Genomic DNA, 20,661 nt, shown 5'->3' on the forward strand with positions numbered 1-20,661 from the left:
TTCTCTACCTTTGAAAGAGCCACAAAGGGGAATTTGTCCATCTCCAGGCAACTATTTTCTCCAGGTTCCTTATTAATCTGTCCCTTGAGGATGCGGGTGGCAGTGACTGTCGATATTCCCATTCCTGCAGACAACAAAGTTGAAAACTTTCATTACTAGGGATCAAACACAGTCGATTTGGAATTTTTAGACATTGACATTTCATGGAAAATCTGTAACATAAGAGCCAATCTTCAGTGTATGAACGATACGAGCTGCTGTGTGTGGAAGTATTAATTCGGACTCAGTGGTGACCGGTCCAAAGCACAGTCCTGGGGATGCAACAACAACACAAGGGGGTCAATGCAAAGTTTGCTTCATCTGGAAATTACTGTTGGTTCTACATGGAAACAATCAGTTGTCGCTGCAGCTTTGGATGTGGATAGAGTCTATTAGGGGATTTGAATATCATCTAGAAATTCAACCTATAAAATCCTGATAAGAGCTGAACTTGTGATTTAAGGAGCAGCACCCATGAGGATGATACATTGCACAAGGCGGTGACAAGGCTCTTCCTATCCTCCACACCCTAAGTACTTACACCCTTTAATTGAAAAGATAATAAAGCTTTTTGACAAGTGAAATCTCATTAATAATTCTGGGGAAAGTCCCAGGGTCTAAATGTGTTAAAGTAAATGGGTGAATCACATCTGGCTTTGCACCAGGTATCATCAGCTGAGCAAGAGCAAAATCCATGTGTTGGCAGAAATTGGGGTGCCTGCAGGTCCCCATCTCTAAATATCACCCATGGTTGAGCAATAGTAGGGAGAGCAGCACCGGGACATGGGATCTTTGTCCAGAGGTACGGCGCACACCTCGAATGAAACAGGTACAAGGTGCGTGTAAGTCACATCCAACATTTCAGCTCTTCCATGGCTCCATGCTGTGTCCTTATATCCTTCATGTCACTGGTGGTAATGTAGCTGTTGAGACCAAGGTGGCTGCAGGCAAGGGCAGCGGAAGTCGCAACTCAAAACGCACATGGAGGGGCTTGGCTTGATGGCTTGATGCGATCGGAACAAGCAGCACACGTTTCGCATTGTTTACAGGAAAAACACCTGGCGCTCATTCCCCGATTGAACTTGTTCATTGGAAATGTGTTTGCGATCGAGCAAAACCCCTCCCTGTTACATTTGACTTTTTCAAAACACAAGTCAGACGCACCATGTGAATGTGGCCTTACTTGGGTCTAGGTGTAACTGCTTGCGCTTATATTTAGAGATGTGAACATGGTCTTAGAAGACTCCAGAATTATGTCTAGCAGATGAGCTATGAGCAGGCACCACACTGTCTACCCACCATCTCCCAGGAAAAGGATCAGATTTTTGGCTATGTTGGTGTTCAGTTTCTGCAGTTTTAGGGCATCGTCTAGGGTCTGATGGCCGAGGTTTCTCCAGTACTTGGGATCCTTCTCTACATCTGTAACAAAAATGAATAGTAAGAGGTACAAGGAGTCACATACCTGCACACTAATAATAAATAATAAATTATTAGTGAGGTCTAAGCCAAACATAGCAAATTCTGATATCATGGCATTAATCCCTGCTACCCCATAGCATACAGGGGCGTAACTATGAGAGACTGAGCCCCATAGCAGACTTCTGAATGCCCCCCCCCCCCTTACCCATTAAAATATCTAATAATTTGTTTACTCACACATGAGTTGCATTCACACTTTATATATACACCATATATACACCCATGTATCATATACACAGACATATAGCACATACACCTAACATATACACACACGTATAGAGCAAATACACATCACATATACGCATATGTATAGAGCATATTCACCTAATAAATACACACATCTATAGATCATATACACCTAATATATACACACACATGTATAGAGCATATACACATCACACATACTCACATGTATTGAGCATATACACCTAACATATACACAAACAGCAAATACACACATACATACAATTCCGTATACAGTATATACACAACATGCACATATACAGTAAATACCCCAGATGCCGGGCGCCCTGATACTGCAGGCCCCATAGCAGCTGCTACCCCTGTAGTTACACCACTGATAGCAGAGCTTTTTTAGCACACAATTCAGACATTACCTCCACATTACAGCAGAGTTAATTCCAATTAATATAAATGTTGCGTTTAAACAAAAATGGTTTGATTAAAATAAAATCTCCATTCTCCTCATTCAGAGCAGCGCAGAAGGGCTGGAAATGAGCTCCCGAACCGTAGTCAGAGCTCCACAGAACATCATGTAACCCACCTAGTACAGAGACTACAGTATACAATGCCCTATACTCTAGTTACATCTGCTGATGTTTTATGCTCCAGACACATTCAGAGCAGCAGTCACAATTCTGCTGGTCTCCTCTTGGCTCTAATCTCACATCTCAATGCTGTCCCTGTTGGTTTCTTTGCGATACCTGCTGAAGGATATGTAAAGTATCTATAAAATTTTTACTGCCGCTCTGGAGGATAAAACCTGATGTAACTGCACAGACTGGCATATGAGACATGGTGTGATAATAGAATTAATTCTGCAGCTTTGGATGTGACTGGAGGATGAGATCTGACACATCAGCAGAACAGTGACTGAAGCTCAGGAGAAAAGCCCTCTCTGTGGAATCAGTAACAAATGATCATTTCTAAACATAGATTTTCTGTGTGGAGAAATGCAGACTTGGCGCGTGGCACTTACCTGGAAATATCCCGGGTACTGCCACTTTCACCAGCTGCAGCAATGATGCCCACACCAGGACTGTCTTCATGGCCTTGGTATATGCCATCTCTGGCCAAGGTGCCGCTTTATACTCTGGAGGAGTCTGTAGTTTGGTGCTTTGTTATGGGGCTCAGAATCTCATTGTTGGCACTGCCAGCTTGGATGCCCCTTCCTCTTGAAGGATTCCTCAGTGAAAGATGCTGGTGAGGTTTATATCTGGCTGGGCGTCCTCTCAGGTCACAGGGCGGGGGCCCACTTGGCATCTTTATTTATTTTCTTTCTTGTCTCAATTGCATCATTAATGCCTGCAGCATCAGGCATCAGTCCAAGGCTCCTGCACCCGACAACCCAAACCTGCAGGGGAGGGGGGGTCCCCGTACTATAACTAGGTCATAAACCAGTCCACAGCTTCACAAGACAATGACTTTCCATCTATCCATTCTATGGAAGCCCAAAATATTGTCCTTTACAGCTTTATTGTTAAAGGGGCGTTCCCATTTCAGCAAACAAATGTTATTGTTTGTGTGATGAAAAGTTATAGAATTTTTCAATATACTTTTCTGTATCGATTCCTCCCAGTTTTCTAGATCTCTGCTTGCTTCATTGTTTATTTACAGTGCACAGAACTCTGACCATGGTCACACAGGTGCACGTGCTCGTTATATCACACAGCTCTGATTAGTCTCTATGATACTAACGAGCCGTGCACCCTTGTGACCATGGTCAGATTTCTGTCCACTGGAAGTAAATAATTAGGATGATGACACATGTGGCGTTTTTGGACTGTTTTATGCCCTAAGGCCGGTGGCACACGTGACGTTTTGAACCCGTTTTTAGGCTGTTTATAAGCAGTCCGTTTTTTGAGAACGCATCCGTTTTTTACTGGTTTTACTATTTATTTGAATTAAAACGGGTCAAAAATGGATGCATTTTCAAAAAACGCATGCAGTCTTTAACGGACTGCTTAAAAACGACCGAAAAATGGGTTGAAAACGCTATGTGTGCCACTGGCGTAAACGACCTGGCCCTTTTTTGTTTTTTCATTTCCATTTTTCACTCCCCACCATCAAAAATCTATAACTTTTTTGTTTTTCCATGTGAAGTGCTGTGTGACGGCTTGTTTTCTGCACTTCATAGTGACGGTATTTAATATTCATGCCGTGTACTGGAAAGCAGGAAAAAAATGCATTTCGCCGTTTTCTTGTGGAGCGTGGATTTTACGGCTTTCACTGCGCCCCAAATGACATGTCTACTTTATTCTTTGGGTTGGTGCGATCACGGGGATAACAAATTTGTATAGGTTTTATAATGTTTTCATAAACATTTACAGAAATTAAAAACCTCCTGTACAAAAAAATTTTGGGGATTTTGCCATTTTCTGGCACTAATAACTTTTTTACACTTTGGTGTACAGAGCTGTGGGTGCTGTCATTTTTTTGCAACTTTTGATGAAGTTTTCATTGCTTCCATTTTTAGGACTGTACGACTTTCTGATCACTTTTTATTGAATTTTTTATATTTTTCAAAATGGCAAAAAGTGCCATTTTCGACTCTGGGCACTATTTCCATTACAGGGTTAAACACGGTGAAAAACCGTTATTATATTTTGAAAGATAGGGCATTTTTGGAAGCGGCGATTTGAATTTTGTTTTTTTAATATCATTTTTAACTATTTTTTATTTTTACTATTTTTAAAACTCTCTAGGGTACTTTAACCCTAGGTTTTCCCATTGATCCTACCATATGCTGCCATACTACAGCATAGTCATTCATCCTCTTCATTAATTACAATGTGTGAATCGCACATTGTAATAAATAAATTAAAACAAAGCAGCCTCGGGTCTTTGGAAGACCCGAGATTGTCGTGACAACCAATCGCCACTCTCCGATGACGTCACGGGGACCGTCAATCTTCGCGCAAGGCCTAACTGAGGTTTGTTATCATATATCAGTGGTGGCGAGCCTATGGCACTAGTGCCAGAGGTGGCACTCAGAGCCCTTTCTGTGGGCACTCAGGCCATCACCAGAGATGACTCCAGGTATCTTCCTGCAGTCCCAGACAGACCAGGACTTGCTGTGCACAGAGCTATTTTAAAGTGACAGTGCTATCTGGGACTACTGGAGGAGTGGGAAGGTGTGGACAGATCTGGATTATCATTGTAGCTCCTGCTCCGGCCCTGATAATTCTTCCTGTTTATGGGACCGTGGAGGGAAGCTACAATGATCATCCAAATTTCTTCTATTTTCTGCTTTATTGGTGTCCCCAGGGGGCTGATATGAATGAAATATGTGACAGAACAAGGAGTATAAATCACTAATTAGATTTCTCTGTTGGCACTTTGCGATAAATAAGTGGGACTTGGTTGTAGTTTGGGTACTCGGTCTCTAAAAGGTTCGCCATCGCTGCCATATATGAAAATAAACAGTGCAAATCTTTATTTTGTATCAGTAGTTTGTTACAATGTATTTATTTAGCCTCAGAACAATTGTAACAAAGTTTCAGCTATGTGCTGTAGTGAAATCCACAGAACTAAATCATTTATACAATCATCCTATCCCAATCACTGAATGTATCAGTCTTGCAGGAGCTTCTTGGTCCTCCATGGTTCAGTAGAGTCGTCTCACTTCCATCTCTTGAATCCCAATTCTGACTTTGTCCATGTGGACGCTCGGTATTAATGTATGTGCTTGACACAAAGTCAGTTGTGAAAGTGAAGAATATTTTTTATCTTCCACTTATTTTATCCGTCATGGAAATTTGGTCCAGTGATAGGTACTTTGTTATCGGTGATATAACAAAAGGACAAGTCCCATCCACTTATCTCTATAAAGTTTGTGCCCCCCTCCCTGTCGATGTCTTTTGTTTCCTGACACTCACTTCCCACGCAGTCGTTCTACTCATCCCACACGACTAGATAATTGCCGCTCAAAGTCGTGTGATCTGCATTCGGCTGACAATTGACAGGAGGCACAATGTTCCCAGCGCAGCCTCACGTGCAGGATGATGAGACTCCTTCACTGTCTGCAGCATCATCGCATATCACATGTGTGGAAGCGGATATGGAGAATAACCGACAATCCGAGAATTGTCCAGGAAAGTGTCAGGTAATGCCAGTGATGCCCAGGACTATCCTACAGTCACAGCCAAATGTTTTGAGAATGACACAAATCTTCTATTTTCACGTGATCTGTTGCCCTCTGGTTTGTCAGATGTTTTTATCACATACAGAGATACAAGTGCAATCATATTATGTAACAAAAGCTTATTGACAGTTAGAATGAGTTACTGCAGCGAGTCAGTATCTGCAGTGTTGTCCCTTCTTCTTCAGGACCTCTGCAATTCTCCCTGGCAGCTCTCAGTCACCTTCTGGACCCAATCCTGACTGATAGCCGTCCATTCCTGCACAATCACTGCTGCATTCTGTCACAATTTGTTGGTTTTTGTTTGTCCACCCGTCTCTTGATGATTGACCACAAGTTCTCAATGGGATTAAGATCTGGGGAGTTTCCAGGCCATGGACCCACAATCTCTCTGTTTTGTTCCCTGAGCCATTTAGTTCTTCCCTTTGCTTTATGGCAAGGTGCTCCATCATGCTGGAATAGGCATTGTTATCACCAAACTGCTCCTGGACGGTCGGGAGAAGTTGCTCTTGGAGGACATTCTGGTCCCATTCTTTATTCATGGTATTGTGTGTCTTTCCTATAACACTATTGTGAGGGCACTGTATAATGGTGTTATGAGTCCTCCTTATAACACTAATATGTGGGCACTGTATATCGGTATTGTGTGTCCTTCTTATAACACTATTATGAGGACACTGTGTCAGTATTATGTCTCCTCCTGATAACACTATTATGTGGGCACTGTATGTTAATATTATTTGTCCTCCTAACACTTTTATGTGAGCACTGTATGTCGGTATTATGTGTCTGCCTTATAACACGATTATGTGGACACCCTCTTTATAACACTGTTATGTGGGCACACATATGTCACTTCATGTGTGCCCGTTTTTAAAGTGAACCTGTCACCATGATTTTTAGATGATTAGTTACAATAGCCATTGCTCTCCTGATTTAAAAAGGTCAGCATTCTGGATACTGCCACTACTTTATAAAATTTTATTTCACATTACCTGTCTCCCTGTCAGCAGCATGTGGTTAGTCACGGGGCTCGGGGGCATTAGCTGCAGCCTGTGTCTTCTCATGTATTTTCCCTCCTGCCTACTTAATGCACATCACAGGAATAGGGGAAAGGTGGAGGGAGCAGGTGACTCTGGAGGAGAGGGACAATGCATGTGGAGCCTGAGACACAGTAGTTTCAGCACTTTATGACTATGTAGGCACTGTATGTTAGTAATATAAGAGCATGGTATGGCACTATTATGCGGTCACTACATGCCACTATTCAGTGGCACTATTATATAAGCACTCTATGGCGGCACTCTGTGTGAGCACTGCATTTGTTGGAAGTTGGAGTTCTGCACTGAAGTCTTTACTGACAGATCATAGTCTCAAGAGATGAACAATGAGCACAGACAAGTCTTCTACGAAAGTTCTGACAAAAGTGTCTCTATAGCAACATAACCGCACTTCTCTATCTCTTTCCTCTTGAGGATGGAAAACAGATTATCTAATGATTGTTCAGCATTGACCCTGAGCCCTAATGTGTTAATACTTACCGCCCCAGCGCTTGTTGCCCGGACCAGAGAGCCCGGCCGACCACGTCTCTCCCAGCCTCTGCCATTACAGTCAGGAGATCAGAGACCACACTTGCGCACAGCGGCGGTACGGACCTGCGGTTTTATTAACATACAGGGAGGTGGTGTAACAGGGGTTAATCTTTAATGATAGCAAATATTCGGCATGTCTGGCAGCGTAGTATATCATGTAGTAGATTAAAGGATCAATTTACCATGGAAGTTTCTGCACTTTCCTCCGATAATCTGAATGAAGAACTGTACAGTCAACCCATTCCCAGCCTTTAATGGCTGATAACAGCGAGCAATAGACTGTATTCACCAGTCTCTTCTTTTAATGAGACAATAGATTGTTGGTATAGACATGGCAGTGGCGCCATCTACTTGTCAGATTGTGGGAACTTGATTTTTCCATATTACGCTGCCACCTGCTGGATGGGAAAGTCATTACATGGAGACATGTAGCATTTACACCCCGATTCCCTGCCTCTCGTCACCTAGAATTTACATGGCGCCATCTACATAGTGCCGCTAGCATCGTGTCTCCGTCTGCTAAAGCGTTAAATCCCTAATTATCCTGAAATCTGCAAATTACTCTCATAATTAACCAACGGTGCCAAAAAACCCCAAGAAATCTGCTAATTATGTGTAGAGAGAACAGTGATTGACTCACTGCTTCCCTTCTACGCTCACAGCCCCAGAGACAGCAGCAGGAGCCCCAGGGGGGGCAATAACTCTTAAAGGAAACTCGCAGTGCAAACATAAACACCGAGGTGACGTGGCCACAGTAGCTGCATGTAAGAGGATTAAAAATGTTCTTAAAGGGGATGGCAAGACACGTCTGCTTCCTTCCAAAAAAGCCTTCCACAGCTCCTCCCCTGACCACAGGTGGTTTGTGATACTGCACGTAAGCTCCATTCATCTCTACACAGCACAAACCACGGTCAGGTCTGGTTCTGATTTTGGAAAAAGCAGCCATGTTTTTCAAACTTTGGACAACCCCTTTAACTTCAGGACATCGTGTTTGTACAGACCCCAATATTTAGCGCTGAAAATGGTTTCTGAGATTTCCATAAAACCCCCAGGGGGCTTAAAAATAAAGAATATAATATGTAAACCGCTCCGGCTCCATGTTCTAGTGTTGCGTCGTTCATCCGTTCGCAGCCACTTTTGGCTGTGCTGGAATTTTCGGTGGTCATGGTACCACTACTCCCAAACTGTAGTCTCAGAGGGCCCCAGTGACGTCACTTGGGGTAAAGACCCAACTAGTTTTGATTTTGGGTATTTTTATGGGTTACCCATTAAAATAACACAGTAAGTGGTGGGGAGGGGAAAAATCTCTGCATGGAGTCTATTAAGGCAATTCCAATTATATAGAAGTCATTTTAGAAATAGACCCTAGTCCTGAATGATAATCCGGGTCAGGAATCCACATCCAATACATATAAGAAAATCTATGGTAAATGTTGACCAATAAATATATCCCCTTTTGTTAAATATAACATGTTTTTACCAGTGTCATTAGCACACATCCCGGCCTCTTAGGCTGGGTGCACACCTTGTATTTACATTGTGTTTACATTCAGTTAACACCATGTTTACATGGTGCAATGCTTTTGTACCCACAATGTTCACGCAATGTTAACATATTGTTAATGTAATGTAAATGTGATGTGTAATCTCAGCCTTACAGACCATCTACATGTACAAGCGGCTGCCATGTGAATACAGGTCTGTTCATGTCACACAGATCTCTATAATATTTTGTACAATGCCTCTTCATTGTGCACAGACTTACCCTTTTGTACAGCTGACTGATGGTCCATGCTATATAAACTTTTATTATGTGATGTATAATACCGGCTGTACAGCAGACTGCCTCTCTGAACTAACCAGACTTGTATTATCTGCAGCAATGCAGTGAATGTGATTTTCTATAAAGTCTGTATTTATTACGGTACCTGCTGTGTAACAGACTGCCTTTCCATGCTATGGTGGTTTGTATTAGCTGCTGTATAATACACTGTCTGTTCTTTCTGGTTTGTATTATTTGCTGTATCGTAGACTGCCTGTCTGTATGTCTATGGATTCTGCATTATCTGCTGTATAAGAGACTGCCTCTCCATGCTGCAAAGATTATTATCTTCTGTGCAGTAATACTGCTCCTCTAAAGGGCACAGGTTTTAATTTCTGTTACTGACTGCCCTTCCTTTCTACAAAGGTTTTCTGCACAGGTTCATATTAAACACAGGGTCGGATTTACCAATAATGTAACTGATGCACTTGCTCGGGGGCCTAATACACATGTTTTAAGGTATAATTATATAGTACTAAGCTATGTCAGAGCAGAAAACAATGGAAAAATTGCTTTCCTATTAAAAGTTGAGCTATGCAATATGTGAACCCATAGGTATAAACTTTGCTTGGAGCCACCAAACCCACCCCTAATTATACACTAGATGGTCGACTGCATTCAAGTTCTAATGTGGGTCGTCACTTGATACAACATGTCATCAGACATGATTCATTGCCATTCGTGATATCAAATAACTTATTAGGAAAACCTACAGACAAAAGCTAGTTCTCCTGTGTCACAAAACACTGATAAATATGTCCAGTAGTGGATTATAATGTAGGTGTTTTGGGTGGTAGCCCGGGCCCCAAGCCTTCTAGGGGGCTCATGACCACCCCCACCAAATTTTATATTGAGAAGGACCTTCACCGATGAAATCCTGGTACCTGCTCTCATTACACATGTGCACAAGAGCCATTTCCCGGAACTTTGAAGGTCCTTAAAAGGTCCTGAAACGGCGGATTGACAGCAGCAGAAGGGACACATCCTCCATTCCCCAATATCTGATTCTAGTACCAGTTGTAGGAAATGATTCCAGACTTGTAGGGGCTATAATATTCATACAGCCCAGGGCCCATGGACGTCTTAATCAGCCCCTGAATATGACACATAACTGTGCACCATTTCCTGACGTTGTTTTCTTGTTTCCCGTGCAGCCAGGAAGAGGTTAATCCTGGGTAAATCTGTATAACTAGAGAAGCTGAAGATCTGGTAGGAGCTCCATGTGACTCTTTGCTGCTCCCTTCATCTATCTGCTCAGACTCATCCATGGCTGCGGCAGCCTGGAATCTCCCCCTGCAGCGCATCACCCCCTCCTCCTAATCAGACTGGCATCACTGCCACCCTCCCCCCTGCTTACAGCTTGGCATCTCAGGACAGCCTTCCCTCTGCCCCACAGGCTGGCATCTCCGGAGAATCTCTGGATTACTCGTCTCTCATTCCAGACGTGAACTGAGCATCTCTTTTTTTTAAAAGTATTTATTTTTGCAGTTTTTGAATTTTTATACAAACATAATAAACAAAACCAAAAATCAAGATTGTCTGTCACATATTTCCTTCCCCCCAATACAGGATTATTATATAACAGCCATGGTAACAGTCAGGATCTTACTGTGTTTCAAAACTACCTGAGGGATATTACACAGTAGATAACAGCAGGATACTGCAGCCAGACATCTTGTTACAACACAAATAACTATTGACACAGGGACAATCAGTCACACACACACACACACACCAGCACGCTCAGTCTCCTTCATCATGGAGAGGAGTATATATCACATGTGATTATAGGGCAGTATGGGGAGTCGCGCACCATCTGGACCAGATGCGGTCAAACTTCTGGGGACACTTCCTGTTGGTATACAGGGACCGGTAGTGGGGAATGACACTATTAATGAGTAGTATCCATCTTTTTAATGGAGGGGGCTCCTGGTCCTTCCAGGTCATCACCACCACTTTTCGGGCGTAGTATAGGACAAACCTAAAGAAAATTTTGTCATAGTGGCCATTGACAACTTCGTTTATGATGCCGAGGAGACACACAGAGGGAGATAGTAAGCGTGGGAAATCAAAGTATAAATTAAGGAACTCCAGCACTTCGGACCAGAAGACATGGACCCTAGGGCAGGACCAGACACAATGCAGGAAGGATCCGACTTCAGCCTGACAGCGAAAGCAAAGATCATTAGGCATTGCTCCCATGCGAAATAGTCTAGCAGGGGTGAAGTATACTCTATGGAGGAATTTAGATTGGATCAGGAAGTCCCTCGCACTCACTACAGATGTGAAGTAGGACAGTTCGACCTCCCTCCAGTCATCATCTGACAGGTCAGGGATATCCTGTCTCCAGCGTTCACAGGCTCTATCAAACGGTCTGGACTTTTGCTCTTGTAGGAGAGCATAGCACTGAGTGAGTGGCTTAGGGAGGTCCGGGGTACTCATCAGAGTCTCTAGTTTGGAGAATTTCACTGTCAGGCTGAAGGAGCCGAATTGGGCTTTGAATGCGTGTCGCAGTTGCGTGTAATGGAAGCTGGCCGTATTGGGTACAGTATGTCTCTCCCTTATCTCGTTAAAGCTGAGTAATTCTGTTTCCGGGGATAAGAGCTGGCCTACAAATTTCACCCCCGCTGCCCCCCACATTGTCCAGCCCGGGAGGGAGAGGAAGTGAGAAAGCCACGGATTGAGCCATAATGGAGTCCTAGGCGAGAGAGGGGGAGAGCTGCTCGGTTCTACCAGGGATTGTGCCCTACGCCAGCACACCGCTACCGTACGTAGGGGAAGTGGGGTATCAGATGGGGACTTATACCTGTACAGCAGGTTTGTAAGGGCCTCGTAGGAACCTACCAGGGCACCAGCCAGTGCAGTAGCTGCATTACCCATGTCTATATCTATCCACCACTGGGCATATACTAGCTGGGAAGCCAGGTAATAAAGATACAGATCCGGGGCAGCCAGTCCACCCCTAGACTTGGGAGCCTGAAGCAGCGCTAGACTGAATCGCGGGGCGCTACTCTGCCAGTAGAAGGACCTGAGAATGCCGTCCAAGCGTTTAAACAGACTCTTAGGAAGTAGTATAGGGCAGGCATGGAAAAGGTACAGAAACTTAGGGAGAAAAATCATTTTGAATATATTAATACGCCCGTACAAAGACAAGGGGAGAGTGGACCAGGCTTTTAGGCGCGATTCCGTTGCAGCTATCAGGGGTGTAATGTTTAACTCCGTAAATGCCTGGACCTTGCGTGACACCTGGACTCCCAGATATTTAAAGGTGGACACCACCCGAACTGGGACGGGGAGGGAGTGTACCCCTACATCAGATAAGGGAAAGAGGGCCGATTTGTCCCAGTTAACCCGAAGACCTGAGAACCCCCCATAACGTTCTATCAGGGACAGAAGGGATTCCAGAGAGGGGCCCACATCCCCAAGATATACAAGTGTATCATCAGCATAGAGAGATACCTTCTCAATAATAGTACCTCTAGTTATGCCCTTAATGCCCTCAGAGTGGCGGATCGCCACAGCAAGGGGCTCAATGGCGAGTGCAAAGAGGAGGGGAGATAGTGGGCAACCCTGTCTAGTGCCCCTAGCCATAGGGAGAGTAGGTGAGATGTTAAGATTAGTCCGCACCCTAGCCTTGGGATCGTTATACAGTAGCTTAACCAATGCTGTAAATCGAGGGCCAAAACCCATTCTAGGCAAAAGGGTCCACAAATAGGGCCACTCCACAGAATCAAACGCCTTACAATTGTCTAAGGATAATATAAACCCTGGGTCTGGAGACCGCTCCGCCTCTGCTATGTTCAGGTGTAGTCTTTGTATATTTATGTCAGTTCCCCTCCCAGGCATAAAGCCTGTCTGGTCTGGGTGAACCAATGATAATATTACTTTATTAAGCCTTGTTGCCAGAATTTTTGCTAGTATTTTAACATCTGAGTTTAGGAGGGAAATTGGGCGGTATGAGTCAGGAAGCAGGGGATCCTTGCCAGGCTTAGGAAGAACTACAATAAGGGCCTCTCGCATGGAGTCGGGGAGGGAACCACTATCAAGCGCATCGGAGTACAGGCTGAGGAGAAGGGGGACCAGAGTCTCACAGTTATCCCTGTACCACTCACCTCCCAGCCCATCAAGTCCAGGTGTCTTACCGGGGGGCAACGATTGGATGGCCAGTTCCACCTCCTCTGCCGAGAGCGGAGCATCAAGCTCCGATGACTGTGCCTGTGTGAGCCTCCAAAGTGGAAGACTGTCAAGGAATCCGGAGATCTCGACGGAAGAGGCGGACAATCTGGAGCTGTAAAGAGAAGAATAGTAGTCATGAAATACCAAGTTAATGGCCCGGGGTTCTGTGATCAATGCTCCGTTACCATCAACAATAGAGGGAACGGAAGCACAGGGGCGTTCAGCCCGCGATAAATACGCAAGCAGCTTCCCGTTTTTATCTCCAAATTCAAAGATGGACGCTTCCCTGGCTAGCAGGCGTTTGCTGGTGCGCTCCTTCACTACAGCTAGATGATTCCTCTGCGCCTGAGCCCAAGTCTTTTTATTCCCCGGAGTAGGTTTCTCTAGATAATCCTTTTCTGCAGTCACCAGTACAGCCGTCAGCCTTTCCTCCTGGGCATTTAAGGACTTCCTATGGCCAGCTACCCCCGACATGAATGCCCCCCGCACCGAGGACTTGTACGAGTCCCAGACTAGAAGAGGATCAGGATGGGTTGAGTGTACATCCCAGAACTCGCTGTGCGCAGCCCTAACAGTACTCTGGACCGCTGGGGACAGGAGCCAAGCCGGGTGCAGGCGCCATAAGCGGGAGTCGCTGGGGGGGCCTATAAGGAGACTAATGAACAAGGCGGAGTGGTCTGACGCACTGCGCGGGCAATAGGATATCTGGTCAACGTGCTGCATCATATCGGGGGAGACAAAGGCCAGATCAATCCGAGAGAAGCTCTTATGAACAGAGGAATAAAATGAATATTCTCTCTCTTGAGGGTGTTTACTACGCCAAACATCGGCGAGGTCTAGAGAGGTGAGCCACTCATTCAGACGGACCGAGCCTGTGTCAAGACCACTTGTACGATCCAAGGATGGGTTAGGGACTGCATTGAAGTCACCAATACAGAGTAACGGGCTTGGAGGCATAGCAGCCAGCTTACTGGATATTAGGTGCAATACTGCTGGATCAAAGGGAGGTGGGACATAAATAGACGCAATAGTAAAGGTAAAACCCCACAAGGCACAATGTATGACTACATAACGGCCAAAGTGATCCGGTGCTACCTGTATGACCTCTATGGGAAGCGCTTTGGATATGAGTATGGATACTCCCCTGGCGTAAACAGAGTAGGAGGAATGGTAACCTCTAGCCACCCAGGCCCGCTTCAGAGAGAGGACCTTCTGACCCGTGAGGTGTGTCTCTTGGATACATACAATATGGGGGGCCTGACGCTTAATGACATCTAACATCAGAGCCCTCTTGAATTTGGAGTTAAGTCCCCTCACATTCCAGCTCATTACCTTAAGTGAAGACATCTTAGCGGAAGGGAAAGGGGTGTGGGGAAGGAGACGTGAGCAACCAAGCATTCATCCTTTCATACCACAAAGACATAGACAGACAGACAACAGTGAGCATAACAAATATAACAGAACTGAACTAACAATCCCAAGAATACAAACCCCCTGTCTAACACCCTAACAGCAGTAGTGTAGACCTATACCCACTAACAGTCAAGTAGTAGAACAGTGGTCCCTAACTCAAGACAAACCTACACCATTTGTCCCGGGACCTTCAACCCTTAATGAATAGATGATCAGGAGGTTATTAGGCAGCCATATTTAGAGAGAACCAAGAGGAAATAGGGGAGGGGGGGGGGGGGAAGGAGGAAGACGCAAGAAGGTAATGGTAGGGGGAGGTAATGGTAGGGGGAGGTGGGAAGGGGGGGGAGGTGGGAAGGGGGGGGGGAGGGAGGGAGAGAATGGAGTGCCATAAATGGCGCACGGTCAAGATGACCAAGAAGAAATCACAAATCAATCACAGGGTACATTTGTGAGGCACGTAAAGTGTAAACAAATATTAGAAAACTGTAACAGTGATTTGGGACCCCTGGATAACTATTCAGGACTAAGTCCAGCACTGTCATTGCATATCAGATAAAAGGATATGTGAGTCCAGTCACTCAGGAGGTGCGGGCCTTGCAGCTGGAGCCCGTGGAGCTGCATCGGCCCAGTGAAGTGCTTCGGTTGGGCAAGTGAAGAATCGAGTCTTCAGACCATCCACTATTCGGAGCTTGGCAGGGTACATCATGGAGTATTTATACCCCTTGTCACGGAGACGGGCACGGACCTCGGTGAATTGTGCTCGCTGTTTCCTGACGGATGCAGAGAAATCAGGGTAGAAGGACACTCTGCTGTTGGCATAGAGAATTTCTCCCTTGGTACGGACAGCCCTGAGGATAGAGTCCCTGTCCCTAAAGTGCAGCAGCCGGGCCAGGAAGGGTCTTGGATTGCCCCCTGGAGGGCCAGGGCGGGATGGCACACGATGGGCCCTTTCCACTGTGAAGAACGGGGAGAAGGTATCTGCAGGCAGCATATTTTTGAGCCAATTTTCAAAAAAGGATACCGGATCAGTCCCCTCCACTTTTTCGGGGAGACCAACCACTCTGACGTTGTTCCGTCGCAGGCGGTTTTCAAGGTCGTCCGCTCTGTCGATGGAAGCAGACATTTGGCGCTGAAGCTCTCTTATCTGTGTCGGCATAGGCCTCTGGACATCCTCCACTTCAGATATTCTGCGCTCAGTTTCTGTTATTCGCTCTTTGGCTTTGTGAACATCGTGTCTTAAAAGAACAAAGTCCTGTCGCAGCTCATCCACCTTGGTAACCAGTTTGGATTGGCACCCATTAATGGCCGCCAGCACCTCTGCAAATTTGCGGTCCAGTTCAGTGGCCACGTCAGGCGGATCAGCGCCCTCTTCATAACTTACAAGCTGCGGCGGGCTCTGGGAGCCTTCAAAGAGGGAGGGAGAAGAGTTTGGGGACCCCTGAGGAGAGCAGGGCTGTGTGCGGGAGAATCTCCCCAACTTTTTGGCAGCGTTTGACTGAATCTGTGCAAGGACAGCTTGTGATGTGGAGCATTCCTGCGCATCCAGGGGTTCCAGGGACTGGAATGGAGGATCTTCATGGATGGATTCATCATCCGATGGAGGCGCAGACACCCCGGACGCTGCTTTTTGCAATTTAGCCGTCCTCCTCCGGTTACCCATGGCGTCTGGACAGGGGGGCCAGTGATAAACAATCGAGGAGCCTAGCGTCCAGTAATTAGCAGAGATACAGTCTAATCCCACGTGGAGTATTACAGCGGCACTGCAAGGGTTAATATAGAACAAAACCCAGGAGCAGGGGATCACTGGGAGTATGGTGGGCTGCACAGCTTGGGGTCCCCAGGTGAGAGGAGGGCAGCAGCAGGGGAATTACTTCCCTACCTTATTCCTGGCTGCAGTCCGGCAGTGACAGGGTTAACCCTGCGCGCCTAGGCCTCAGGCAGCGCAGGGGAGACCAGCAAGATGGCGCCTCCGGCCGGATACAGGGTTGGCTGGAGCGCTGCAACGATCCCCTGACAGGGCAGGTCAGCAGCACAGCGGGTCGGCGGCACAGCACGGGGGGGGGGGTTCCCTCCCCCGGTATTCAACACCGCTCCGGTGTGCAGCCGCGATATCGGGCGGCTATGGTCCCGCCGCCGCGCGGGACACGTGGGAGGCCGCAGGAGCTGAAGTGCTGGAGGGGACCGCACGGAGCCGGTGACCGCCGCGATACCGCCACCGGAGTATGGGGGCAAGTACCCGCGGCACCGGGGAGCAGACTGGAGGGGGTACAGGTAAGGATGGCTGCCTGGGAAGGGTGATAGGGTGCCAGGTCCCGGGAGCTCCGCGGTGCACGTCCTCCTAGGTCGGCATCAGGCCACGCCCCCCGAACTGAGCATCTCTAAAGCTGCATCTGTTTCCCCTCCCTGGCACTGAGGATCACCCAGCAGGCTCCTGTGGCAACGACCTAATAAGAACCCTTAGATTTTTCCCTCATCCATTCAATTCTGCTTCATTTTCCCTTCATCAACAAGCCGTGTGCATGACACTCCCAGGAGCCCATGTAGTGAGCAGGCATTGCAGATATTTCCATCTGACCCAAGGTGCTAAAAACCATCTTCTGCAGACTCTAAAATCAGCCAGAAAACCTCCAGCACCCACAATTCTGAAGCACATGACCATAAAAAACTATAGTGCACCCCATAATTATCTATAACCCTCTATCCTCTTTAGCTATACTCAGAAATCTCTGAATCTTGAATTCAAGATCCTCCAGCCACAGGATCCGCAGACGACATCTACAGAACTTGCGTCCATCATCTGCAGAACTTGCGCCCATCATCTACAGAACTTGCGCCCATCATCTACAGAACTTGCGCCCATCATCTACAGAACTTGTGCCCATCATCTACAGAACTTGTGCCCATCATCTACAGAACTTGCGCCCATCATCTACAGAACTTGCACCCATCATCTATTCCACAACCAATCTCATTGTCTTCATCTGTACCCAACAATATTCAGAACTCATTACCCCAGAACCCTTATCTGTCCTCTCTAGAACCTGCACCCTCGTCATATCCATCTGGGCCTTCATCATCTCTAAAACTTCACAAAATTCTGACAATCACTGCATATTTATTCCATTGTCTCCTGATGTTGGGAATCAGAATAAGTCCAAATCCTGCATTATCATCACTAGGTACATCAACCCATCCTATTTAGGATCTGCCTCCTCATCACTTTATCTAGAACCTTATCATCTCCAGCACCATAGCATCTCATGATACCATATCCCATCATACAGAGAAGCTTATATAGATATTAGACCCAGCACCCATCATCTCCAGCACCACAGCATCTCATGATACCATATCCCATCATACAGAGAACCTTGTATAGATATTAGACCCAGCACCCATCATCTCCAGCACCACAGCATCTCATGATACCATATCCCATCATACAGAGAACCTTGTATAGATATTAGACCCAGCACCCATCATCTCCAGCACCACAGCATCTCATGATACAATATCCCATCATACAGAGAACCTTATATAGATATTAGACCCAGCACCCATCATCTCCAGCACCACAGCATCTCATGATACAATATCCCATCATACAGAGAACCTTATATAGATCCCGCACCCATCATCTCCAGGGTCTGCCTAATCATCACTAAACCCACCATCCAATCATCTTGAGAAGCCGCCTTATCATCACTAGATCCAGCAGTGCATCATCATCACATTCAGCTTCCCCACATTGCCAGATCCTGCCCCGTCATCAATTGGTCCAGAACTCCATTATCTCCAGTGGTTGCCACATTATCACTAAATCCGGTACCCAACCCAATCTCTACAACCTGCCCTTGTCATCGCGGGATCCATCCTTGCATCTTAATCAGATTCAGCACCAACACCTCTACAGCCCCTGCCCTATCATCACTTGGTCCGGCACCCCCATTATCACCAGAACATCCTCTCCCAGCATCCTCAGCTTTGCTTGCACTGATTTTCAGACATGGGATAGACGGGAGCAGACGAAAATGTCGAGTGCTCTGTGTTAAGGGGGAAAACTACGTCCTTGAAGAGCGGTGAGTGCGGAGGAACCAATATGACGATATATATCTAATCTTTATCTGTGTATGTATAATAACTGTATTGTAATGCTATATCTATATATTCCTGCTGGTATATGTGCCATATATGTATACTATGTGTATTATACTGTTATCTATCTAATGTGTGTACAGTATCTTGGGTGAGATCAGATGCAGGGAAGGGCTATGTCTGGGTTTGGTCTGACTTCTTAGACTGTCAGCTCCTTGGGCAATGTCACGTCTTGTGGAGCTGTCTCTGGGGTCAGCATGTATACATTACATTGTGTGCTGCCTCTATTGTTTGCCATAATTGTGGTAATCTGATAACCTGCAGAGCTGTATGTAATAGCTGCATCCATTTCTATGTGCTTATCCTCCGGCAGCACCCCTTCTCAGTCTATGCTGAACTCCAACACATTAGCTGTGTACACTGGTCATGATATCACCGCATGACAAATTACAGGTCCTGTCCATCACCCCTATCCCACACCTGGGGGTGCACTGCGCAAGTGGCAATATAGAGATGTGTTTTGTTAACCCTGCAGTGACTGACTACAGATCTCTCCATACCATGTGCAGTTCACTGTGATCTACTTTTCCGTGTTATCAGACATTTTTTTGGCTGGGGAGAGACTGTAATGTTCATGGAATGAATAAGTGACAGCGAGTGCAGAATCATATAGCCGGTATGTGCTGCAGATCCCCGGAGACGTCAGTGGTGTAATAATCTGCAGAATATATATCACAATGAACAGCACAATCTCCTGAGAAATCAGTGGTGTGATAATCTGCAGAATATATATCACAATGAACAGCACAATCTCCTGAGAAGCCAGTGGTGTGATAATCTGCAGAATATATATCACAATGAACAGCACAATCTCCTGGGAAGTCAGTGGTGTAATAATCTGCAGAATATATATCACAATGAACAGCACAATCTCCTGAGAAGCCAGTGGTGTGATAATCTGCAGAATATATATCACAATGAACAGCACAATCTCCTGGGAAGTCAGTGGTGTGATAATCTGCAGAATATATATCACAATGAACAGCACAATCTCCTGAGAAGTCAGTGGTGTGATAATCTGCCTGTATCTGTCAGGAGGGAAAGGAGATGCAGCAAAGTTCTGCAGATCTCCGCAGAAGTCAGCGATGACATAATCCGGAGAATATATCACTATGTGATGTGCATACGTCAGGAGGTAGAGGGCACACAGCAACGTCCTGCAGATCTCCGGATGAATCAGTGAACTAATCTGAAGAATTTATCACTACGTATCTGTCAGGGGCTTGAAACGACCATACAAAGTTTTGCACAACCCTCAGGGCGTGTTCACACGTTTGCTTTTTCAGATGCAGTTTTTGGAGCCAAAAGCAGGTGTGGATCATAATAATTGAGAACATATCATTGAGAGAAGCAGCTCCTCCTCGCTTTTCACTCCATTCCTGGTTTGAACATCTGAAAAAGCAAACGTGTGAACGCAACCTAAGGCCGGCGACACACGTTGCGTTTTGAACCCGTTTTTAGTCATACGTTTTAAGTCTGTTAAAAAACGCATGCCTAAAAACGGGTTCAAAACACCACCTGTGCCACCACCCTCAGGCCGCGTTCACACGTTGCATTTTGAAACGCATTACAACAGCTGAGGAGCGGTGATTTGTCTAATTACA

General features: G+C 45.9%; 2 protein-coding genes across 5 annotated transcripts in view; one reads left to right on the forward strand and one right to left on the reverse strand.

The window, feature by feature from the left end:
* Positions 1-20,661, reverse strand: part of LOC140134770 (alkaline phosphatase-like) — a 47,238-nt gene that overhangs the window by 5,750 nt on the left and 20,827 nt on the right. The window contains exons 1-3 of one of the 2 annotated variants that reach the window (XM_072155376.1): positions 2,738-2,969; positions 1,339-1,458; positions 9-124 (exon numbers count right to left, since the gene is read on the reverse strand). In XM_072155376.1, the coding sequence (XP_072011477.1) occupies positions 9-124; positions 1,339-1,458; positions 2,738-2,825 (324 nt within the window). In that variant the 5' untranslated portion in view covers positions 2,826-2,969. Of the gene's footprint in view, positions 1-8; positions 125-1,338; positions 1,459-2,737; positions 2,970-20,661 lie in introns of those variants that run through there. The other variant, XM_072155377.1, reaches the window with a different exon arrangement.
* RAP1GAP (RAP1 GTPase activating protein) overlaps positions 18,387-20,661 on the forward strand; it is an 86,090-nt gene continuing 83,815 nt past the window's right edge. For 2 of the 3 annotated variants that reach the window (XM_072155370.1, XM_072155367.1), the window contains exon 1: positions 18,388-18,981. The gene's annotated coding sequence lies outside the window, so the exon portion shown is untranslated. Of the gene's footprint in view, positions 18,982-20,661 lie in introns of all 3 variants that reach the window. The other variant, XM_072155374.1, reaches the window with a different exon arrangement.

Source organism: Engystomops pustulosus, chromosome 6, assembly GCF_040894005.1.
Source record: "Engystomops pustulosus chromosome 6, aEngPut4.maternal, whole genome shotgun sequence".
NCBI lineage: Eukaryota > Metazoa > Chordata > Amphibia > Anura > Leptodactylidae > Engystomops > Engystomops pustulosus.